Source organism: Balaenoptera acutorostrata, chromosome 1, assembly GCF_949987535.1.
Source record: "Balaenoptera acutorostrata chromosome 1, mBalAcu1.1, whole genome shotgun sequence".
Lineage (NCBI taxonomy): Eukaryota > Metazoa > Chordata > Mammalia > Artiodactyla > Balaenopteridae > Balaenoptera > Balaenoptera acutorostrata.
The window spans coordinates 134,019,576-134,037,663 of NC_080064.1; the positions used below are offsets into that span (position 1 = coordinate 134,019,576).

General features: G+C 39.0%; 1 protein-coding gene and 1 long non-coding RNA gene across 4 annotated transcripts in view; one reads left to right on the top strand and one right to left on the bottom strand.

Annotated features, from left to right (window-relative positions):
• Nucleotides 1-8,599, bottom strand: part of LOC103001493 (ankyrin repeat domain-containing protein 45) — a 151,247-nt gene extending 142,648 nt beyond the window's left edge. The window contains exons 1-2 of one of the 3 annotated variants that reach the window (XM_007165340.2): nt 8,493-8,599; nt 505-696 (exon numbers count right to left, since the gene is read on the bottom strand). In XM_007165340.2, the coding sequence (XP_007165402.2) occupies nt 505-696; nt 8,493-8,526 (226 nt within the window). In that variant the 5' untranslated portion in view covers nt 8,527-8,599. Of the gene's footprint in view, nt 1-504; nt 869-5,725; nt 5,763-8,492 lie in introns of those variants that run through there. The other 2 variants (XM_057527703.1, XM_057527701.1) reach the window with 2 other exon arrangements.
• A 4-nt stretch (nt 8,600-8,603) lies between these two features.
• Nucleotides 8,604-11,683, top strand: LOC114237357 (uncharacterized). The gene is made up of 3 exons (XR_003623039.2): nt 8,604-8,720; nt 8,951-9,135; nt 11,520-11,683. It is a non-coding gene; the product is annotated as an uncharacterized LOC114237357 (long non-coding RNA).
• The last annotated feature ends 6,405 nt before the right edge of the window (nt 11,684-18,088 follow it).

An 18,088-nucleotide genomic window follows, 5' to 3' on the forward strand; every position in this document is an offset into this window, starting at 1 on the left:
GTTTTATTTTCTACAATGACCATGTTTTATATTTGCAATCTGAAAAAAACAAGTGACTGAATTTAAAGAGTTAATTGGATAATGACTGCAAAAACAAATAAATCTTCAAAGGAAAGAGATAATAATATTATTGAGCATTTACTGTATACCAACTTTATATTTATTATCATATTTAATCCTCATAACCTATAAGAAAAACCCTATAAAGAAAATACAATCATCCCCATTTTGTAGATGAAAGAGACACAAAAAGATTAAGTAACTTGCCCTAGTCACACAGCTAATAAATAGTGAATTCTGTGTTCTTAACTACTATGCTATACTAAATACATCAACATGCATATACACACATTCATATGTGTGTGTATATATATACACACACCCACACACACAACATATGCAAAATATAAAGCAGGCACATCAAATTTATCCAAATTTAAAGATAATACATAGCATCTTTAGGTAGTCATAAGTCATACTGATAAGAGAAAAAAGACAAAATACCTCTGGTGGTTTTTTCATTCAGATTCACACCATATTTGGCTAAAGCTCTAATCACATCACTTTGCCCAGCCATGCAAGCTGCATACAACAAATTTCTCCCAACGATGTCTTCTTCCAAGAGTAGCTGCATGGCCTGGTCATGGTGAGGGTTCTCAGGATCCTCAAAAATCTTCTGCAAACCTTCTACATCCCCTGTGAGAGCAGGGGGTAAGAGGGGATTAATGGTGGCAGTTTCCTCTGCTTCTTTGGATTCTTCTTCTTCTTCATTATCATCTTCTTCCTCTTCTTGCTGTGAGAAAAATATTGATTTTTCTGAACTCTCTGACTCTGGGGGTCCTTCTGACTCCATTAACTCCAAAAATACCTGAGACCAAAAAAAGTAATAGAAATCTACTCAAACAAATCAGTATTTGTTTATTTATTTGTTTGATCAGTCAACTGACATTCAGTCAACTGAATGAAATGAAAGTACTTAACTGGTTCAAAATAAACCAGTTATAAAAGAAGATACTTCATCCATTCACTCAATAAAGTTTATTGTACACCAACACACTGCCTGAATATATACTAAAATGCTGAATGTGTGATGTAAACAGTAAATTCAGTAGGAACAGGAGAAGAAATATCAACATGGGTGAGATTCATTAGGAAAAGATTGAAAGAGAATGTTAAAGAGGCTCACCTGCCTAAACAAGGGTCCCTGGTGGGGAGAAGTGAGAAATACAGTTGGATCATTGAAGCCAGATTATTAAGAACTTAAAAATCAGGCACTGACATTTAGACAGAATTCATTCACTCAGTAATACTTACTGAAAGCCTACTAATATACTAAGTGCTGTATAGGCACTATGTAAATTACAGAGAAGAATCAAATTTATTTCCTGCCCTTAACAACTTACTATTTCAAAGGAGAAAATATGACATGTACAAAATAAGTGTAATAAATGGTGACAAGTGCTAAGAATCATAAAAGATGAAGTGCTATGGGAGTTTAGAAGGGACCAGATTAAGTCCTGGTAAAGTTAATCAAGTAAGTCTTAATAGTACTCACTCTGTCAGAACACATATTAAATTGGGGATGATTCAGAGAAGAGCAGCATGGTTCCCTCATGTGTACAAAAATGTTTGCCAGCATCACTGTTCATAAAAGCAAAAACCCTGGGCAGGAAAAAAAAACCCAATGCCTATGAACAGGAGCATAAACTGTGGCATATTCACACAAAATTGTATATGGTAGTTAAAATGAAGAAATTACAGTAATACACTATGTGGAAGGCGGCTTCTGATTTGGCTCCCATGACCCTACCCCACCTCCTGGTAACCTCCGGCCAACAGCCAGAGGGAACCGAGGCCCTCGGTACAATAGCCAGTGAGGAATTTAATTCTGCCACCAACCACTGAATGAGTTTGGAAGTGGATCTGCTCCAGCTGAACTTTGAGATGACTGTGGTCCCAGGCAACGCCTTGACTGCAGCCTCGTGAGAGACCCTGAAGTAAAAGATCCAGCTAAGCTGTGCCCTGACTCTTAACCCAGAGAAACTGTGAGATACTGAATGTGCTGTTTTAAGCTACCAACTTTGAGAATAATTTGTTATACAGCTATAAATAACTAAGGCACACAATGATATGAATGAATATTAGCAATACAGTATTAGATGAAAAAAGTAAATCCAAAAGATTAAACATACCAAGATATATTTTTGTAAAGTTCAAAGCAATTAAAATTCTGGTTACCAAGGGGGAAGGATGGGGGGAGGGACAGTTAGGGAGTTTGGGATTGACATGTACACACTGCTATATTTAAAATAAATAACCAACAAGGAAAAAAATTAAAATAATAAAAATTAAATTAAGTTAAAATAGACTTTTTAGGAATATAAGTAGGTACAATAACACTATTCTAAAAAGAAGAAGAAAAGCAAGATTGAACACAAGATTCAGGATAGTGTTGAGGGGGTGAGTAAAGATGCAGGAAATGGAATAAAGGGAATCACACTTCTAGTAAAGAATATGGCATTTAAGCTGCGTCATAAAGAATTGGCAAGATTTGGTCATTCACAAGTCAGAAGGAAGGGAAATCTAGTTAGACAGAATAACATCTCTTTATACCATAGCCCTATATTAATCTCTACCGTCACTAAATGTGTATAATACTTGTAATCTGTTGAAGTTAGGAATTCTCTGATTGCAAATAATAGAAAAATAATAGGATTGACTTTTAAAAGTAGGAGATGATTTTCTCACATAGCAGGAAGTTTAAAGGTGGAGATGGTTCAGCAGCTCAAAAATATAGATCTAAGCTCTATTTTTCTATTCTATCACAGTTCATAAGACTTTCATCATCATGGCTGTTGCCTAATGGTGACAAGATGACTGTCATAATTCCTGGCATCACGTCTGCATTTATGGCAGTAAAAAGGGGGAATCACCCTGAGGACACTAGTGGCATTCATCCCTTTTGAGAGGAAAGCAAAAGAAAAATCTTTCCTAACAAGACCCAACAAACTTCCAGTTATATCTCAAAGCCCAGATTGTTTCCTTATATTTAAGAGAAGGAAAAAAAAAAAGTTTCCTGATTTTCCTGCCTCAATAACAGAAGCAAGCAAGGTAGATGGGGTTAGGGATGGGAGTTGAGTTAGCCAATCAATCATGACTCCACCATAAAATCTGGTCCAAATCTTATCTTTGAGACTGTTTTATTCAATTCCTTCATTTTACAGAATGAATATAGAGGAAACTTATAATCCTTTGAGTGCCTGACATCCACTACCCACCCTCCCAAAACACATCCCTGTACACATAAACACACACACACTCGCTTCCGTAAAGAATCCCAATCTCCATTTAAAAAAATTCTTCTAATGGAAGATAAAGCTAACTTCCCACTACAGAAGCCAGAGAGGCACGATCCTCCTTCTCCCCATCTCAGCACAAGCTTGGGAGCAGGCACATAAGTTAGGCTCGGCCAATCAGCTACTAAGTCCCAGGATCTTGACTTTTTGCTGTTGTTGTTGTTAATCATTGTATGATTTTTGTTGTTGTTGACATATAACACTGTATTAGTTTAAGGTGTACAACATAATGATTTGATATATGTATATATTGAAAAATGATTACCACAATACATTTAGTTAATATCCATCACCTCGCATAGTTACAAAAGTTTTTTCCTGTGACAAAAACATTTAAGATCTAATCTCTTAGCAACTTTCAAATACAATATTGTATTCAATTCAATACAATATTGTTAACTATAGTCACTATGCTGTACAGTACTTCCCCAGAAGTTTATCTTGTAACTGGAAGTCCTTTTGACCACCTTCATTTATTTCACCCACCCCCTACACCTGCCTCTGGCAACTACCAATCTGTTCTCTGCATCTATGACTTTGGGTTTTTTTAGCTTCTACATATAGAAAAACAGGATCTTGACTCTTGAACATGGGCCACAAGGACATGAGGCTATTCGAAGGACATTCAACACAAGTGACAGCAACAGTGTACTGATCGAACTTCCTGCTATGAGAACATGCTGTGGTTCTTGTGGTCTGAGCCCCCCAGAGCTCCCTTGGTTCCTGCTCATCCAGCCTCCCTAATCATGTGGGCCCCTGGTAAGTATAGCACTTAGACATTAGTTCTTTCTCAAAATCTAATCTCCCTCCCTCTTTTCTTTTAACCATACTTTTTTTAACCAATATTTATATTGGAATAAAACTATTTCCCAGGCACTCTTGTAATATGGTGTGGCCATATGTCCAAGTAGTAAACAATAAGATGTAAGTAGATATGTATTGATAGTATGTAACTTCTAGAAAAGTGTACTTCCTTCTCACTGGATTGCAAGCCTGATACCTAGAGCTTGCACAGCTCATTTAGACCATGAGGTAGATGTCCTGTCCAAATACATATATATTACTTCAATTATAATACATAGCATATAGTAGTTTGTCATATCTTGTTTTAATTATACATGTAAACATATATAACATCTATTAATAGGGTAACCAAAGAATTAATTGTTCAGTAGTAATGGACATTTTTATCTTGGGCACATTGCATTTATGGGTATATTTGCATACATATAATTAAACAAAATATCATTTATCCTTACTACATGTAACATACTGATGTTTTTAATCCCATCTATTTTTTAAGGCTGGGTGCCACCCACTAAACTGATTTCATGACCCACTAATTGGTTGCAACCCACAGTGTGAAAAAATATTAGTCTTGAATAACCACTAAGGAAACTCTACCATGAAATCAACAAGAGAGACTCTAACAGAAGTTAGACAGCATGTGCTTGTGGTTTATAGCTTAGGTGACATATGTCCTCATGCACCCAGGACAGTTCCAGTGACATCTCTTCCCCTGGTGTGATTTTTTTTTTAATTTATTTTTAGCTGCATTGGGTCTTCGTTGCTGCGCACAGGCTTTCTCTAGTTGCTGTGAGTGGGGGTTACTCTTCGTTGCAGTGGGTGGGCTTCTCATTGCGGTGGCTTCTCTTGTTGCGGAGCATGGGCTCTAGAGCGCAGGCTCAGCAGTTGTGGTGCACAGGCTTAGTTGCTCCGCGGCATGTGGGATCTTCCCAGACCAGGGCTCCAACCTGTGTCCCCTGCATCAGCAGGCGGATTCTTAACCACTGCGCCACCAGGGAAGCCCCAGCCCTGGTGTGATTTTTAATAGCATCCTCTTTCACTCTCAAAACGTCCATTACTACTACACAATAAATTATTTTGTCACCTTACTAATAATGTGATATTCTGGAACACTCTACTAAAGATATCCATATTCAAACCTTAGAGAATAGAGGCAGGATGTGTTTGAAATGCCTTTCCTCACTGGCCCATCAGGGGCCCAGACATGAGACCTTGAAGATACTGAGAAAATTCTATTTGTATTTCATATGTATTCCTGCTAGGCCTAGAATAGCTTTTTTTCCTCCTCCACTCCTACTAGCCAAATCCTATGTAGGCCAAGCTATAAACCTACCTTCTTCCTAAAACGTTTCTTCACTCCTCTCTAGAATGTACCCAGGCCTCTCCCTCCTCTGAACTTCAAAGGTCATTATATATATTCTGTACCATACAACCTACCAAATATGGTATTGTATTATTTTCTATTTGTTTCAAGTACTTAAGACACCAACTCAATTTGACTGTAAACTGGATAGGAGCAAGTATCAAGCTTTATGTTTCTCTTCTGTCACTTTCAGACTTACCACAATTCCTGGCTTGTCGTATGCATTCAATAACTCTTAACATCAGGCTTGCAATTCCCCCTGCTTTTCTTCACAGCCAAGAGCAATGAATTTTGGAGTTAGAAAGACTTGAGTTCACAATGCAACCCTGCAACTTATTAGCTACATAATACTGGGAAGTTTACCTAATCTCTGCTAGAAATAACACTAGAACCTAGTTTATATGATTATTGTGAGACTTAAAATAAATCAGATGATGCATGTGCTAAGCACATGGTGAGCACTTGGTATGCGGACCCTATCATCATCATTGTACTGTCATTCCTAGAGCAAAAGCATCCATGAAGCAAAAGACAAGATGGTAATTCTATTCTTTTTTTTTTAATACACAGTTTTCCTACATAGGGTTTGAGTAAATGGCTTTCTACTCTACGACCACCGAACAGTTGATTACAGACAGATTATTCTGCATCTAGAGATCAATCTAATCCCAGGTTAATTCAGAGATTTGGAGATAAATTAGATCAAATCTAGGAATATGATTCAGGCCAGAATACTAAAAGCTACCCTTGGTACACCCTTGAATAGAGTTTAATTTCCATACCAATCCAGAAGTAATATGATTAGGGCAGCAGTTCTCAAATTCTATGATCTAAGGGCTCTTCACACTCTTAGAAATTGAGAACGCCAAAAGTTTTTGTTTATGAGGGTTATATCTATCTGTATTTACCATATTAGAAATTAAAACTGAGAAATCTTTAAAATATTTATTAATTCATCTTAAAACAATTACATGTTAACATAAAAGTATAGCTTATAAAAAATAACTATATAAAGACAAAAAATTGATGAGTGGCATTATTTTATATTTTTGCACATCTCTTTAATGTCTGGCTTAATAGAAGACAGATGGATTCTCATATCTGTTTCTGCATTCTCTGCAATGATGTGTGATACTGTGATATCACATGTCATGTGGCCTCTAGCAAACCACTGTGACATGTGAGAGAATGAGGGTGCAACGGCAAAAAACATCGAAGAATTAATATGAAGACAGTTTGACTGGCAGACTCCCTGAAAATGTCTTAGTGATCCCCAGGGATTCTCAGACCATACTCTGAGAACCACTGCACTAAGACTAACCCTCAAGCCACTCCAGTCTATAGGCAAGCTCCCAAGACTGTTCTAATCCAAATCTAGACTGAACTAGGATCAGCCTTTCTGTAATAAAAGGACAAAGTGAAGTCTTATAGGCCATTTATCCTTAGGCCTAACTTTTGAAAGACAATATCTAATTAGGAGAATAAAAGTAAACTCTCATGTGTTTGGTGGTCTATTGCTGACTACGCCCTTCATCATATTGTCCTTTGAAGACAGAGCAAAGAATTCTATTTTCTATGGGTTTTTTCTTCTTATAACATAGAAGATTTAGAATATTTTAAAGTATGTTTACTGTGAATATAAGTTGTAACAGGGTGATCATACTAACATACATAGCTTTTCCTTTCTTCCTTTTATCAACATTCTAGATATTGAAAAAACTTAACTCACTAATATTTTTGTTTTAGAAAACAGTTTTTCCCATGAGAAATATGTAACTTATGTTTAATATATAGTGGGTTTATTTGTGTTATTGTTAAAACAATAAACTTTTTTTAATTCTCAGTTTTAAGTTCTAATTCTTACTATACCTATAATATTTACTGTATGGATAGATACTTTCTTTGCCCAGAAAAGTTATAACATGAATCAAAATTGCAACGCCACTACATATAACCAACAGTTCACATAGAAAATGAGCGTGGAGAGGGGAGAGGGAGGGCTGGAACTCTGAAGGCAGAATGACTGTGAGTCAGAAGACCCATGCTTTAGTCCTGATTCTTGTACTTATTTTATTAATTATGAGACTTTTCTGAACTTACTCTCAATTGTGAATTGAGAATAGTTCTGCCTTACTGAATTAGTGTGAATTTTAACTATTAAGTGTGAATTCTTTTGAGGCTGCTAAGGCACTAATAATAGAAAATCACATAGGTCTCTACTCCACAGGCATCCCAGTCTGGTGGGAAAGAGACAAGTAAATCAGCAAGGACAGAGTGAGATAAGGGTCATAATGGACATAAGCAAAGGGGGCTTGGAGAGAAAAGAGGCTGAACCTCTAAATTAGACTCCCGAGTGGGGAGGTCCCGGAAAGGCTTCTTAGAAGAGGTGACCCTTCAGTATGGAAGAGCAGGAGTCTTAAAAGGAGGAGAAAAGCACAATCCAAGTAATGGGATTAGCATAAACAAAGGGCAAGGAAGGCAGACAAGACACAGACAAGACACTATGAACTTGTGGGAGAGGAATAGATCTTAAGGGCCTTTTAAGCCAATTGAATTTTTTCTTCAAAAAGTGTAGTCCCTTAAGGATTTTAAGTCCCAGCTCAATGGAAAGGCCTCAAAGGGCAGCCCTGGGCTCCCAGGATTAAACAAAGGGAAGACCCGAGGATACAGACAGTGGCAGCCCCAGTGCGAGAACACGGAGGTGGGGCGGAGGGAATACCGGTCATTTCTGGGCACCATAGTTCGCCTTTCCGCCTGAAGCCCGAGGGACCGCCCGCGGAGCGTGACCGGCTACGCAAAGCTCGGGGCAAAGGCCAAGACTGAGGACGCCGCGGTTGAAGCCCACTCCCCTCCAGCCCCTGCCGAGCAGCGTGGAGGGGAGATGCCCATTCTCTTCCACGCCCACGTGGAGCGCCCACCCTAGACCCCTCGGACCCCGGACCCGCGACCCTCCGACCCGGACTCACCGCTCCCTAGGCCCCGGGCTTCTGCGGTTACCATGGCGACGGCGCACCGGCGCGCGGCAGCGCCACCCCGAGCGCGGCAGCGCCACCCCGAGCGCGGCGGCTCCGGCTGCGCGCAAACGTCAAGGGTACAAGGTGCAGGAAGCGAGAGGCCAAAGGCCGGGAGGAGTTCGTCAAAATGATTTAAATTGCTGTGTTTGGACGGTGGCGTGCTAGTTTTTTCTTTGTTTTGTAAGTTTTCAGTAATATGGTGCATATCTATTTTACAAATTTAAAAAATAAAATTTAAAAATAAGGTGTGTATATTGGTTGCCGGCCAGTCTTAGACGTTTGGCCTTTAAACGAAAGAATTTTCAGGAAATATGAGGATGCATTCTAAAACAACGGAAGATTGTAAATATAAAACGGACAACTTGCTTAATTTTGTAGTCTACTGAGGATCTTTCTCCTATGGTTTACAGTCATTGTCACCAACAAAAGGCGTTTCTTGAGACCTCACAAGCGCCAACTATGGCAGGAGCGGAAGCAGTTTGGAAACTGTGTCTCTTTTGATTCAGGAATTTAAGATCCAAAACAGTCGACCTTTAAAAACGGGGAAAAGACTGGAAGTGGGATAGGAGCATCGAAAGAAACCAGTAGAGAAGAGGTAAGCTTACCCAGAAATTATGTAAATGTTCATATCGATCACGGAGCGAAGACCGGGAAGTTTTTGTACTGAAAAGGAAAAGAACCTTCATTTCTTTCATCATCTATTTCTACAAGGAAATCATTAAGGAAGAGGTACCATTTTAGAGAAACTCCAAACATTTTAGCTGAAGGCTGAATAGCCTAGCTTTAAAGTGAATATTTGGCCTAAGGCCCAAGCAAAATATCACTGTCATAGATCTGAACTTCTGAAATACAAGAGGAATTTTGAAAGAATTTTAAACTGTAGTATTAAAATTTCTTATTCAGATAAGTTGTGGTAATCAGAATTGTAGAGATGACTTTGTAGACAGAGACAGTAGTCTAGAAGCTTTGTCAGCTGCTAGCTTGCTCCGGCAATCACCGATACAGCGTATTTGCTCTACTAAACACTCATTTCCTACTGAAGTTGGTGGAGGAGCAAGACATTTTAGGCATTTCACTTTTAATATGTTCTTTTTCATAGTCTTTGGTTTGGGGAGAGTCTTTTAATGTCTGAATGCAAGATGACTTATGATGCATGACTGTGCATGATTATGTTTTTAATTAATCTTCATTGGTTGTGAAGAATTCCCAAATACAATTGTTTCTTGAAAGTCTTAAATTGAATTAAATAACTAAAAATTAAATAGAGTTCTTAAAGATTACTTTTAGTACTCTGAATGCTAGAAAGGGTGGGAAAACACTAAATAGGTGTGAGAAACCTAAAATCAAAGGGGCCTTGTTCTCTTCTTAACTCCATGTCAGAAACAGCTGCATGATTCATTGGGGCAGACTGGGTTAGAAACAGCCTTACAAAGGAGATTCCCGCCTCCAGTGTGGCCCAGATGCAGCAGATAGACTCCTACGATCACCTCTAACTCCCATGCCCGCCACCCAAAGCTTGGGATAAAGAGCCATTGGATCTGAAGGGGGCAAATGGATGTACAAGAGACATGTCGACAACAACCTGTGGGTACTAACAATGGGGGTCCAGATAAGACAGTGAAGGCCTGACGTACAAATTACTTAAGGAGCAGATGAGATAAGCACTCTTCAAGCCCCCCTAAAATCAGGTCAGCTCCAAAAAATTACAGTAGAGAGGTTTCCAAATTGATTGAAATTCATTTTTTCCACTCTAGGACAATGGGTCCTCTGATTAGAATTTAAATTATTGGTCTTCCCTGGTGGCGCAGTGGTTAAGAATCCACCTGCCAATGCAGGGGACACAGGTTCGAGCCCTGGTCCAGGAAGGTCCCACATGCTACAGAGCAGCTAAGCCCGTGCACCACAACTACTGAGCCTGCACTCTAGAGCCCGCAAGCCACAACTACTGAGCCCATGTGCCACAACTACTGAAGCCCACGCACCTAGAGCCCGTGCTCTGCAACAAGAGAAGCCACCGCAATGAGAAGCCAGCGCACCACAATGAAGAGTAGCCCCTGCTCACAACTAGAGAAAGCCCGCGCGCAGCAATGAAGACCCAACGCAGCCAAAAATAAAAATAAATAAATAAATGTATTTTAAAAAAAGAATTTAAATTATTTTAATTATTATTATATTTCTTAAATTCCATAGTTCATAGACTGAGAATCATGTTCTTTATACAAGTTAATTTCTGGTGAAATAACAGGATAAATTAGTTGAGAAAGTTACTCCAAGGTAACTTAATGTACTATATTAATATTCATATTTCATTAACTAAAAGCCTATCATATGCTGAGTACTATGAAATGATTCTTATAAATAATCCCTAATCCTCAGAGCAACTCTGTGAAGGTAGTAGTATTATTCTTCAAACTGACACTCAGCAAAGTTGGGTCACCTACCTAAGACCACACAGCTAGAAAAGAGCTGAACCAGGGTTTGAACCTAGGTCAGTGTGGTTTAAATTACCACAGGATTGCCACTGGTTAGCTATAAACTAATTATGTATTAGAGGATGCCCATCCAAACTGATAATTTAATTTTAAAATAATCTTTCTTGAGCCATTGTTTTGGCAGTAATTAGAAAATATCAATGCCACTCCTCTGTATGACTAAAGGACTGTTTCTGCATATAGCTAATCTTCACAGCTGAAACTTGAAGGAGAATGTACTGAACATCCATTGTTTCTGCCTGCCCATCCTTCCTCTTCTGGTTACAGCACACAGTTTTCTAGTAGGGGACCCCTTTCACACACTCTCAGCCCAAGTCGTTTGGGTAGGGCCAGTCCCACTCCAGATCAAGTCCCAGCCAAGCAGTGTTTTCTACACCCCTGGTAACAGTGATTAGGTCAGGAAAAAGCATGGAACACAGATCAGTGTAATCAAAGCTAATCCTGAATTTTTGCCAGAGCAGTAGGTAAATAGGCATTCTTTTTTCAGCAGGGGTTGATGAGACGGTCAGCCTGAATTGCCAGTAACCATCTTGCCACTATATGGAGAGAGTTTGACAGAGCAACGAAAGAGCCAAGAAATGAATCCTGAGGCCATTCCTTGAGCCCTGGAGCTAGAAATACCCAAAGCCATTTTTTACCCCCCTTTTTCAATTGTGTAAGTCAATAAATTACTTTTTTCTAATTCAAACAAAGATTGGATTTTTGTTACTTGTAACATCAGTGTCCCATAATATGGGGGGGGGGGAATATATAGGAAGGCTTTATTTTAGAAACATGCTATCCCTAGGGGTAAATACCTGAAATTTGGGAAGGATAATATTGCAGTTACAAGTTTCACTTAGAACAACCGTGCTTGAATATTATTGGTTAGTTGATCAATGTTAACCTGGAGGCAGGTTTCTAGTAAAATGCCCTAATGTTCTGTCACCCTCTCCATTTCACCATCTCTGAGTTAGTGACAAATATAACTATATAAGGCATACTTATCAGATGACCCAAGGCTTGGAATAATAAATAATATGAGAGAGGATGGCAGAGTGAAAATCCAAACTCAAAAGATAACTAGAAATTCAACAGGCAAAGGAGTAGAAAAAGGCAACCCAAAAGAAATGTAAAAATGCACGAGGCACAAAATAAACAGCAAAGTGCATTAGTGAATACCTAAGTAGGTTGAAGTAGCAGGAGACTATGTGGTTGGGAGAGAGGCAAGAGACGTAGTTAGGGAGATTAGACGAGGTCAGACAGCAATGGGGAGAATGGTTGGAGAGGATAAAACTGCAGGCATAAAGAGGAGCCAAGGCTGACTCCCAGGTTTCTATCTTGTGTGACCAGGTGGTTTGTGGCTTGTGGTTTCCTAAATAAGAGAGATTTTGAAGAAGGGCTGGGTCAGAATCAGGATGATGAGTTCAGTCTTAGAAAAGGTAGAAATATCAGTGTGCCTGATATCAGTTACTGTATATTTGAATCCAAAGCTTAGTAGACAAGACCAGGATATAAATATAGATTTGGGAGTCATTGGAGTATAAATGTTATCAAAAACCTGAAAAGAAGATGAAGTCATCCAAGATGAGTGAATGAAAGAACAGAGGGCTGAGGACAGAGCCCTGGGGAGCAATTACATAGAAGTAAGCAGAGGAAGATAGGGAAAGAATGATCTGAGAATGAACAGACCCAGATGAGTGTGGCAACCTAGAAGCCAAGGAAATAGTTTCAAAAAAGACTGAAAAAATGACAATGGAATTTGGCACTTAGGAGTAACCTTTGTGGGATCAGTTTTAGTGAAGGGTGGTAGGCAAAATCAAGATTTCAGTGGACTGAGGAATGAATGAGAGAGGTCAGGAAGTAGAACCACTAAGTTTTTTTTCTTTTTTTAAAGGCTTTTTTTTTTTTGACTCTCTACATGCAAGAAATATCTTTATTTTTAATGTAAGATAATTTTGGCATTTGTCAGATACAACATCAGGGTCATCAATTTAACAACTATAATTGGAAATGAAGTGCTGGCTGTAAATATACACTACTCTTTTGAGAAGTTTGACTAAGATGTGGAGGGAGGAGATTGCCCAGAAGTGAAAGGAAGACAAGGTATTAAGGGAGATGTCTTGGCAGCGGGAGGATCACAGAAGCCTGGGTGTATCTATAGGATGATAGCAAGAAACTAATAGAAAGAGAAGATTAAGAAAGGAGATGACAGGTGAAGTAAGATCCTAAAGGAAATTAGAGGGAAAAGGGTTAAGGTATAGATGGGAGGGTTGGCCTCAGAGAGAAGGAACGTGGCTTGGTCCTCTAATTCTGAAATGGAAAAGGTAGCAGTGGTGTGGATACAGATAATTTTTCTGGACTGTGGTATTGGAAGTTAAAGAAACCAAGCCTGATGGCCTTGAACAAAGTATGCTTAAACTGAGGGAGGAAGGGATGAGAGAGGGACTTGAAGATTTGGCAAAATAAAGTTTAAAAATGTTGATGGCATTGAAGAGGTGAATGAGGTTGAAGACCATGAATTTTAGTGACCCCCAACCTGCAGAGTCAAGTGCTTTTCTTCAGCAACGCTCAGACATCCAGCTTGATCTGAAGTGGGTGTGACGGAAGGATAAAGGTGCATGAGGATAAAAAGTTCTGGTGAGAAGATGAACAGTAAAGGATTAACCTTGTCCAAAGAAAAGTTGGCCCTTTCCCCCCAGCTTCTTGGAGGTAACCTCTAAACCCTTGGTATGTCCTGCCTGTCTTTGTTTACCTGGAGGCCTTGGACCATGCTGCATAGTCTGTGCTAATAATGTGCTTTATGGTGGGGCCATGGGTCATGCAGCATCAGCTCAGCCTCTCGAGCCATCTCTAACATCCCCAATGCAATCAGTGAGCCCAGTTTTGTATTGGAATCTCCTACCATCAATCTGGTCTATAGAGGAGAGCCACTACTGAATTTATTAGTGATTCTGGGTTCCCATCTCTCTAGCACCTTCCTTATTACTTTGGTAAATGGTGTATCCTCTGGTCTGTCCCATGGAATATTATTGCCTGGTGAGTTTTCCAGGCTTACATATTTAGTACGTATATCCATTTTAGCATGCTCACTTCTTTGAACTTTTTAATCCCTTGTTCTACTGCCTTCTATGGCAATTCAGGCATCTTTACCTCATTTAGTATGGGCCATCACTATCCATATGTATGAAACCATTCTGACAGCATGTTTACACCATGTCCTGAGATCCTTGCCAGGTTGTTAAATCCTGTATCCCAGGAGAGTGCTTCCAAATTAATTAAACTCCCTTACTCAACTCTGTATTCTATCCCTCTTGATCCAGCACTCTCAGAATTCAGTCCCATGTGTATTCACCCACATCCTGAGCTCCTAGGATATAGTCCCTTTTACTCCATCATCATGTGTACCCTCCTGGATCCTGAACACCTTAACGTATAGTCCCTTTCCTTCATCATCAGGTCCATCACATCCCCAGTTAGTGACTTAACTCTAGTTACTGTATTGGCCTGGAAGGTAGAGCTGACCCCGAAAGGGCTCGAGTTGTCCTGCAGAAAGGAGGAGGACTAGCCCTAGGGAGGTGGGAGTCATTCCCTTGGCTCAAAGTGTTCACGGACCTTTGGGAATTAAATATTTTAGGTGCATGAACCCAGATATCCCCATTCCATATGTCAAGGTCCCACTTTTTCCTAATTAGCACCACGTCCTTGGCATACCAGACTTGCCAATATTGAGAGTTTAAGCTCCTCTGAGGCTCTGCTACTCTTATGATTAAGCCCTGGACCTGGTCCTCAGCTATTCCTGCTCTCCAGTTGCAGAAGATGAGAGCCTCTATATTTGTTACCAGGGAAATCCTTTAGCTTTCATGTTTAGTTTTTAATAACCAGTTAATCACTCTCAGTATTTCATTAAATAGCATCAAATAAGCTTAGCAACATCCACCCATATTTCTTCTATATATCTCTAACACCTGATACACTGTACCCACTAGAATATTTCCTCCCCACCAGTTTGCTAATAGTGAAAGTTTTTAACGTATGCACTGCAATTGCGTCAGGGACTATTTGTACACTTTCTACTAGAAGTGATGATATCTTCTGCCAGCCTGGCAGCAGGTGATCCAACACCACTATCTTAGTGACTGCTTCTTGACCCACTCTTGGCATTCCTGGCACCAACTGTCATAGTTGGGTGACCCAGGAAGCATATGCTGAGATGGAGTTTGCATGCAGGAAATTTATTAGGGAGTGCTCTTGAGAGCAACACCTGGAAAGAAAGGTAAGGAAACAGGGCACAAGGAGAATCTGGTCTGCGATATAGTCTCAACAAAGGTCGATTCAGACCATCTGGGGAGCTCTGAAGTTGGGTGGCCCTACAGAGCTGTCCCAAGATGGGGCAAAGGAGCTGTACCTTGTACCCCTGCGTCAACCAGTTACTGGCTGCAGGCTGCCCCAGGAAGGGAGTGAGACCTTGGGCAGGAAGCCCCTCTCTTCCACCAAGGTGCTTCCCACAAAGGGCTGCCAGCTGAGATCTCTCTGCCACTAGCACTTCTAGTGGCTGGTGGATCATGTCCCTCATTCCCCAAAAGATGTCTGACTGGTGCATTACAGGATTCACCATATGCCACCAATTTGTTTGGCCCATTTGTTTTTCAATATTCAGGTATTGCTTTTTTCTCTTTTGATTAAATTTTGTTTAAAAATTGTTAAAGACATTTAAATAAAATGCTTTTAATTCTATTGAAATAAAAAATAAATGTTATTTAATAATATATAATAAATAATAAAATAAAATTTTATTTAAATAAATAAAAATTTTTATTTTTTATTTTTATTATAAAATAAAATTTATAATAAATAAAAGTGTAACTTGCTTAAATAATTTTTAGTTATTAAGAACATTTAATAAATAAAAATATAGAATTGAATACTTTCAGAGAAATCTGGCTTCCATCTCTAATTCCTCTACCCTGTTCCCTCCTCTCCCCTCTAGCTAACCATTTTTATTAATTCTCAGTTTATCTTTCCATTGTTTTTTAAAAAATAAGTAAATACACATATATACACTCGCACATATTTCTACCCCTTTTAAAATCGAAGTTAGCATATTGTAAACACTGTTCACTTAGGTTTTGTTACTTAACAATATACCCTGAAGATCATGCTGCGTAAGTATACAGAGATTGTCCTCACTTCTTTTTTTAGCTGCATAATCCTCATTATGTGGATATCCCATTGCTCATTCAATCAGTCCCCTATTGAGAAGCCTTGGAGTTGTTTCAATTCTTTTGCTTCCACAAAGAATCCTGCAGTTAATAGCCTGGTGCATAATTTTTTTTAATTTTTGCAAGCGTTTCCTTGGGATAGTGAGTTTGCTGGGTCAGAGGTAAATGCAAATATAATTTTGCTAAATCTTGCCAAATCCCTCTCCATAGAAGTTCAATCATTTTGTACACACACTAGCCATGAATGAGAATGCCTTCTTCCCCACAGTCATGCCAACAAAGCATGTTGTCCAATTCTGGATTTCTGCCTACCTGATATGTCTTAGTATAGCTATAATTTGCATTTATCTTATTATGAATAAGACTGAATATATTTTCAAGTGTTTAAGGGCCATTTCTATTTCTGTGAACTGCTTGTCCATATATTGCCCAAGTATCTGTATTATTTGGTTTTTGTCTCCATTTTTTAGAGCCATGGATGTAGTACATTATGAGTCCTATATTGCAAATATGTTTTTCCTAATTGTCATTTTCTTACTTCATTTGTAATATTTTTTCCATGGAAATTTTTTTATGCAGTCAAATTTATCTTTTTTGCCTCTAGATTTTGAATCACAGGGAAGTTTTCCTCCACACTTAATTTAAAAAATTCATCTGTGTTTTCCTGTACTATTTTTATACTTTCATTATTTGCATTTAAACTTCTGATACATTTGGTTGTTGTGGGATAGAAAGACCCAGCTCCTTTATTCCAACTTGTGAAAACTCTGAGGGGCCATCCCTGCTTCTAAGCTTCCCATAGTGTCTTCAGAGGCCTTTGTTGAGACTGCACTGGGGTTCAACTCCTTATATGGAATGCATTCAATTTTATCTTTTTCCATAGTTGTATAGCATCATTTATGCGACAGTCCATATATTCCCCACTGATTTGAGATATCACCTTTATCACACGCTAAATTTCCATGTGTTCCTAGGTCTATTTCTGGATTTTCTACCCTGCTTTATTCATCTGTCTGTTCATACACCAAAATCACAGTTTTAATTATAGAGGTTTAGAACATGTTGTAATAATATGTTAGGGCTAGCCCTCCCCTTTGCTGTTTCTACTTTTAGGCTATTTCTGGGTATTCTCATTTGTCTATTCTTCCATATGAACTTTATAATCAACTTATCTAGCTCTGTCAAAACTCTGATATTGATTTACTTGGATCGCATTAAATTTATAAATTAATTTATGGAGCACTGGCATCTCTATGAAACTGAGTCTTCTTCTCCAGTAACATAGGATGTCTTTCTCTTTGCTCAAGCCTACTTTTGTTTCTTTCAGGAGTGTCTTATGGCTTTCCTCATATAGGTTTCATATAACTATAATGACTCTTGAATGAGAGTTGTAAAGAATTCAGATTCCATCTTATAGATGAGAAAACTGAGGACCAGAATGACCAAGTGATCGATTGAGGTCACAGAGTTAGCACTAGGACTCAGGTCTCCTGGCTCTCATCATGGTGCTCTCCACCCTATAATTCTATGGATGCATCTAGGCAACTAGGAAAATGCTCTTTCATTGTCTGATTTGTGCTCATTCCTCCTGTTATGTTCCTGAACTTTCCAAAGCACTTTCCCATTTCACCAGCTTTGTCTCACACTGCTCTCTCCAGTGAACTCTTGCCAAGATGTCCTTGCCTCTCTGGCTTTCGTGTCTTTGTCTAGAACACTCCTCCCTCCCTTCAAACTCTGCCACCTAGTAACTCCCATCATCCTTCATATTCCTATGTAAGAGTCACTCCCTCAAGGAAATCTTTTGTGCTACTTACCTATTGCTGCATAACAAGTTACCCAAAATTTAGTAACTAAA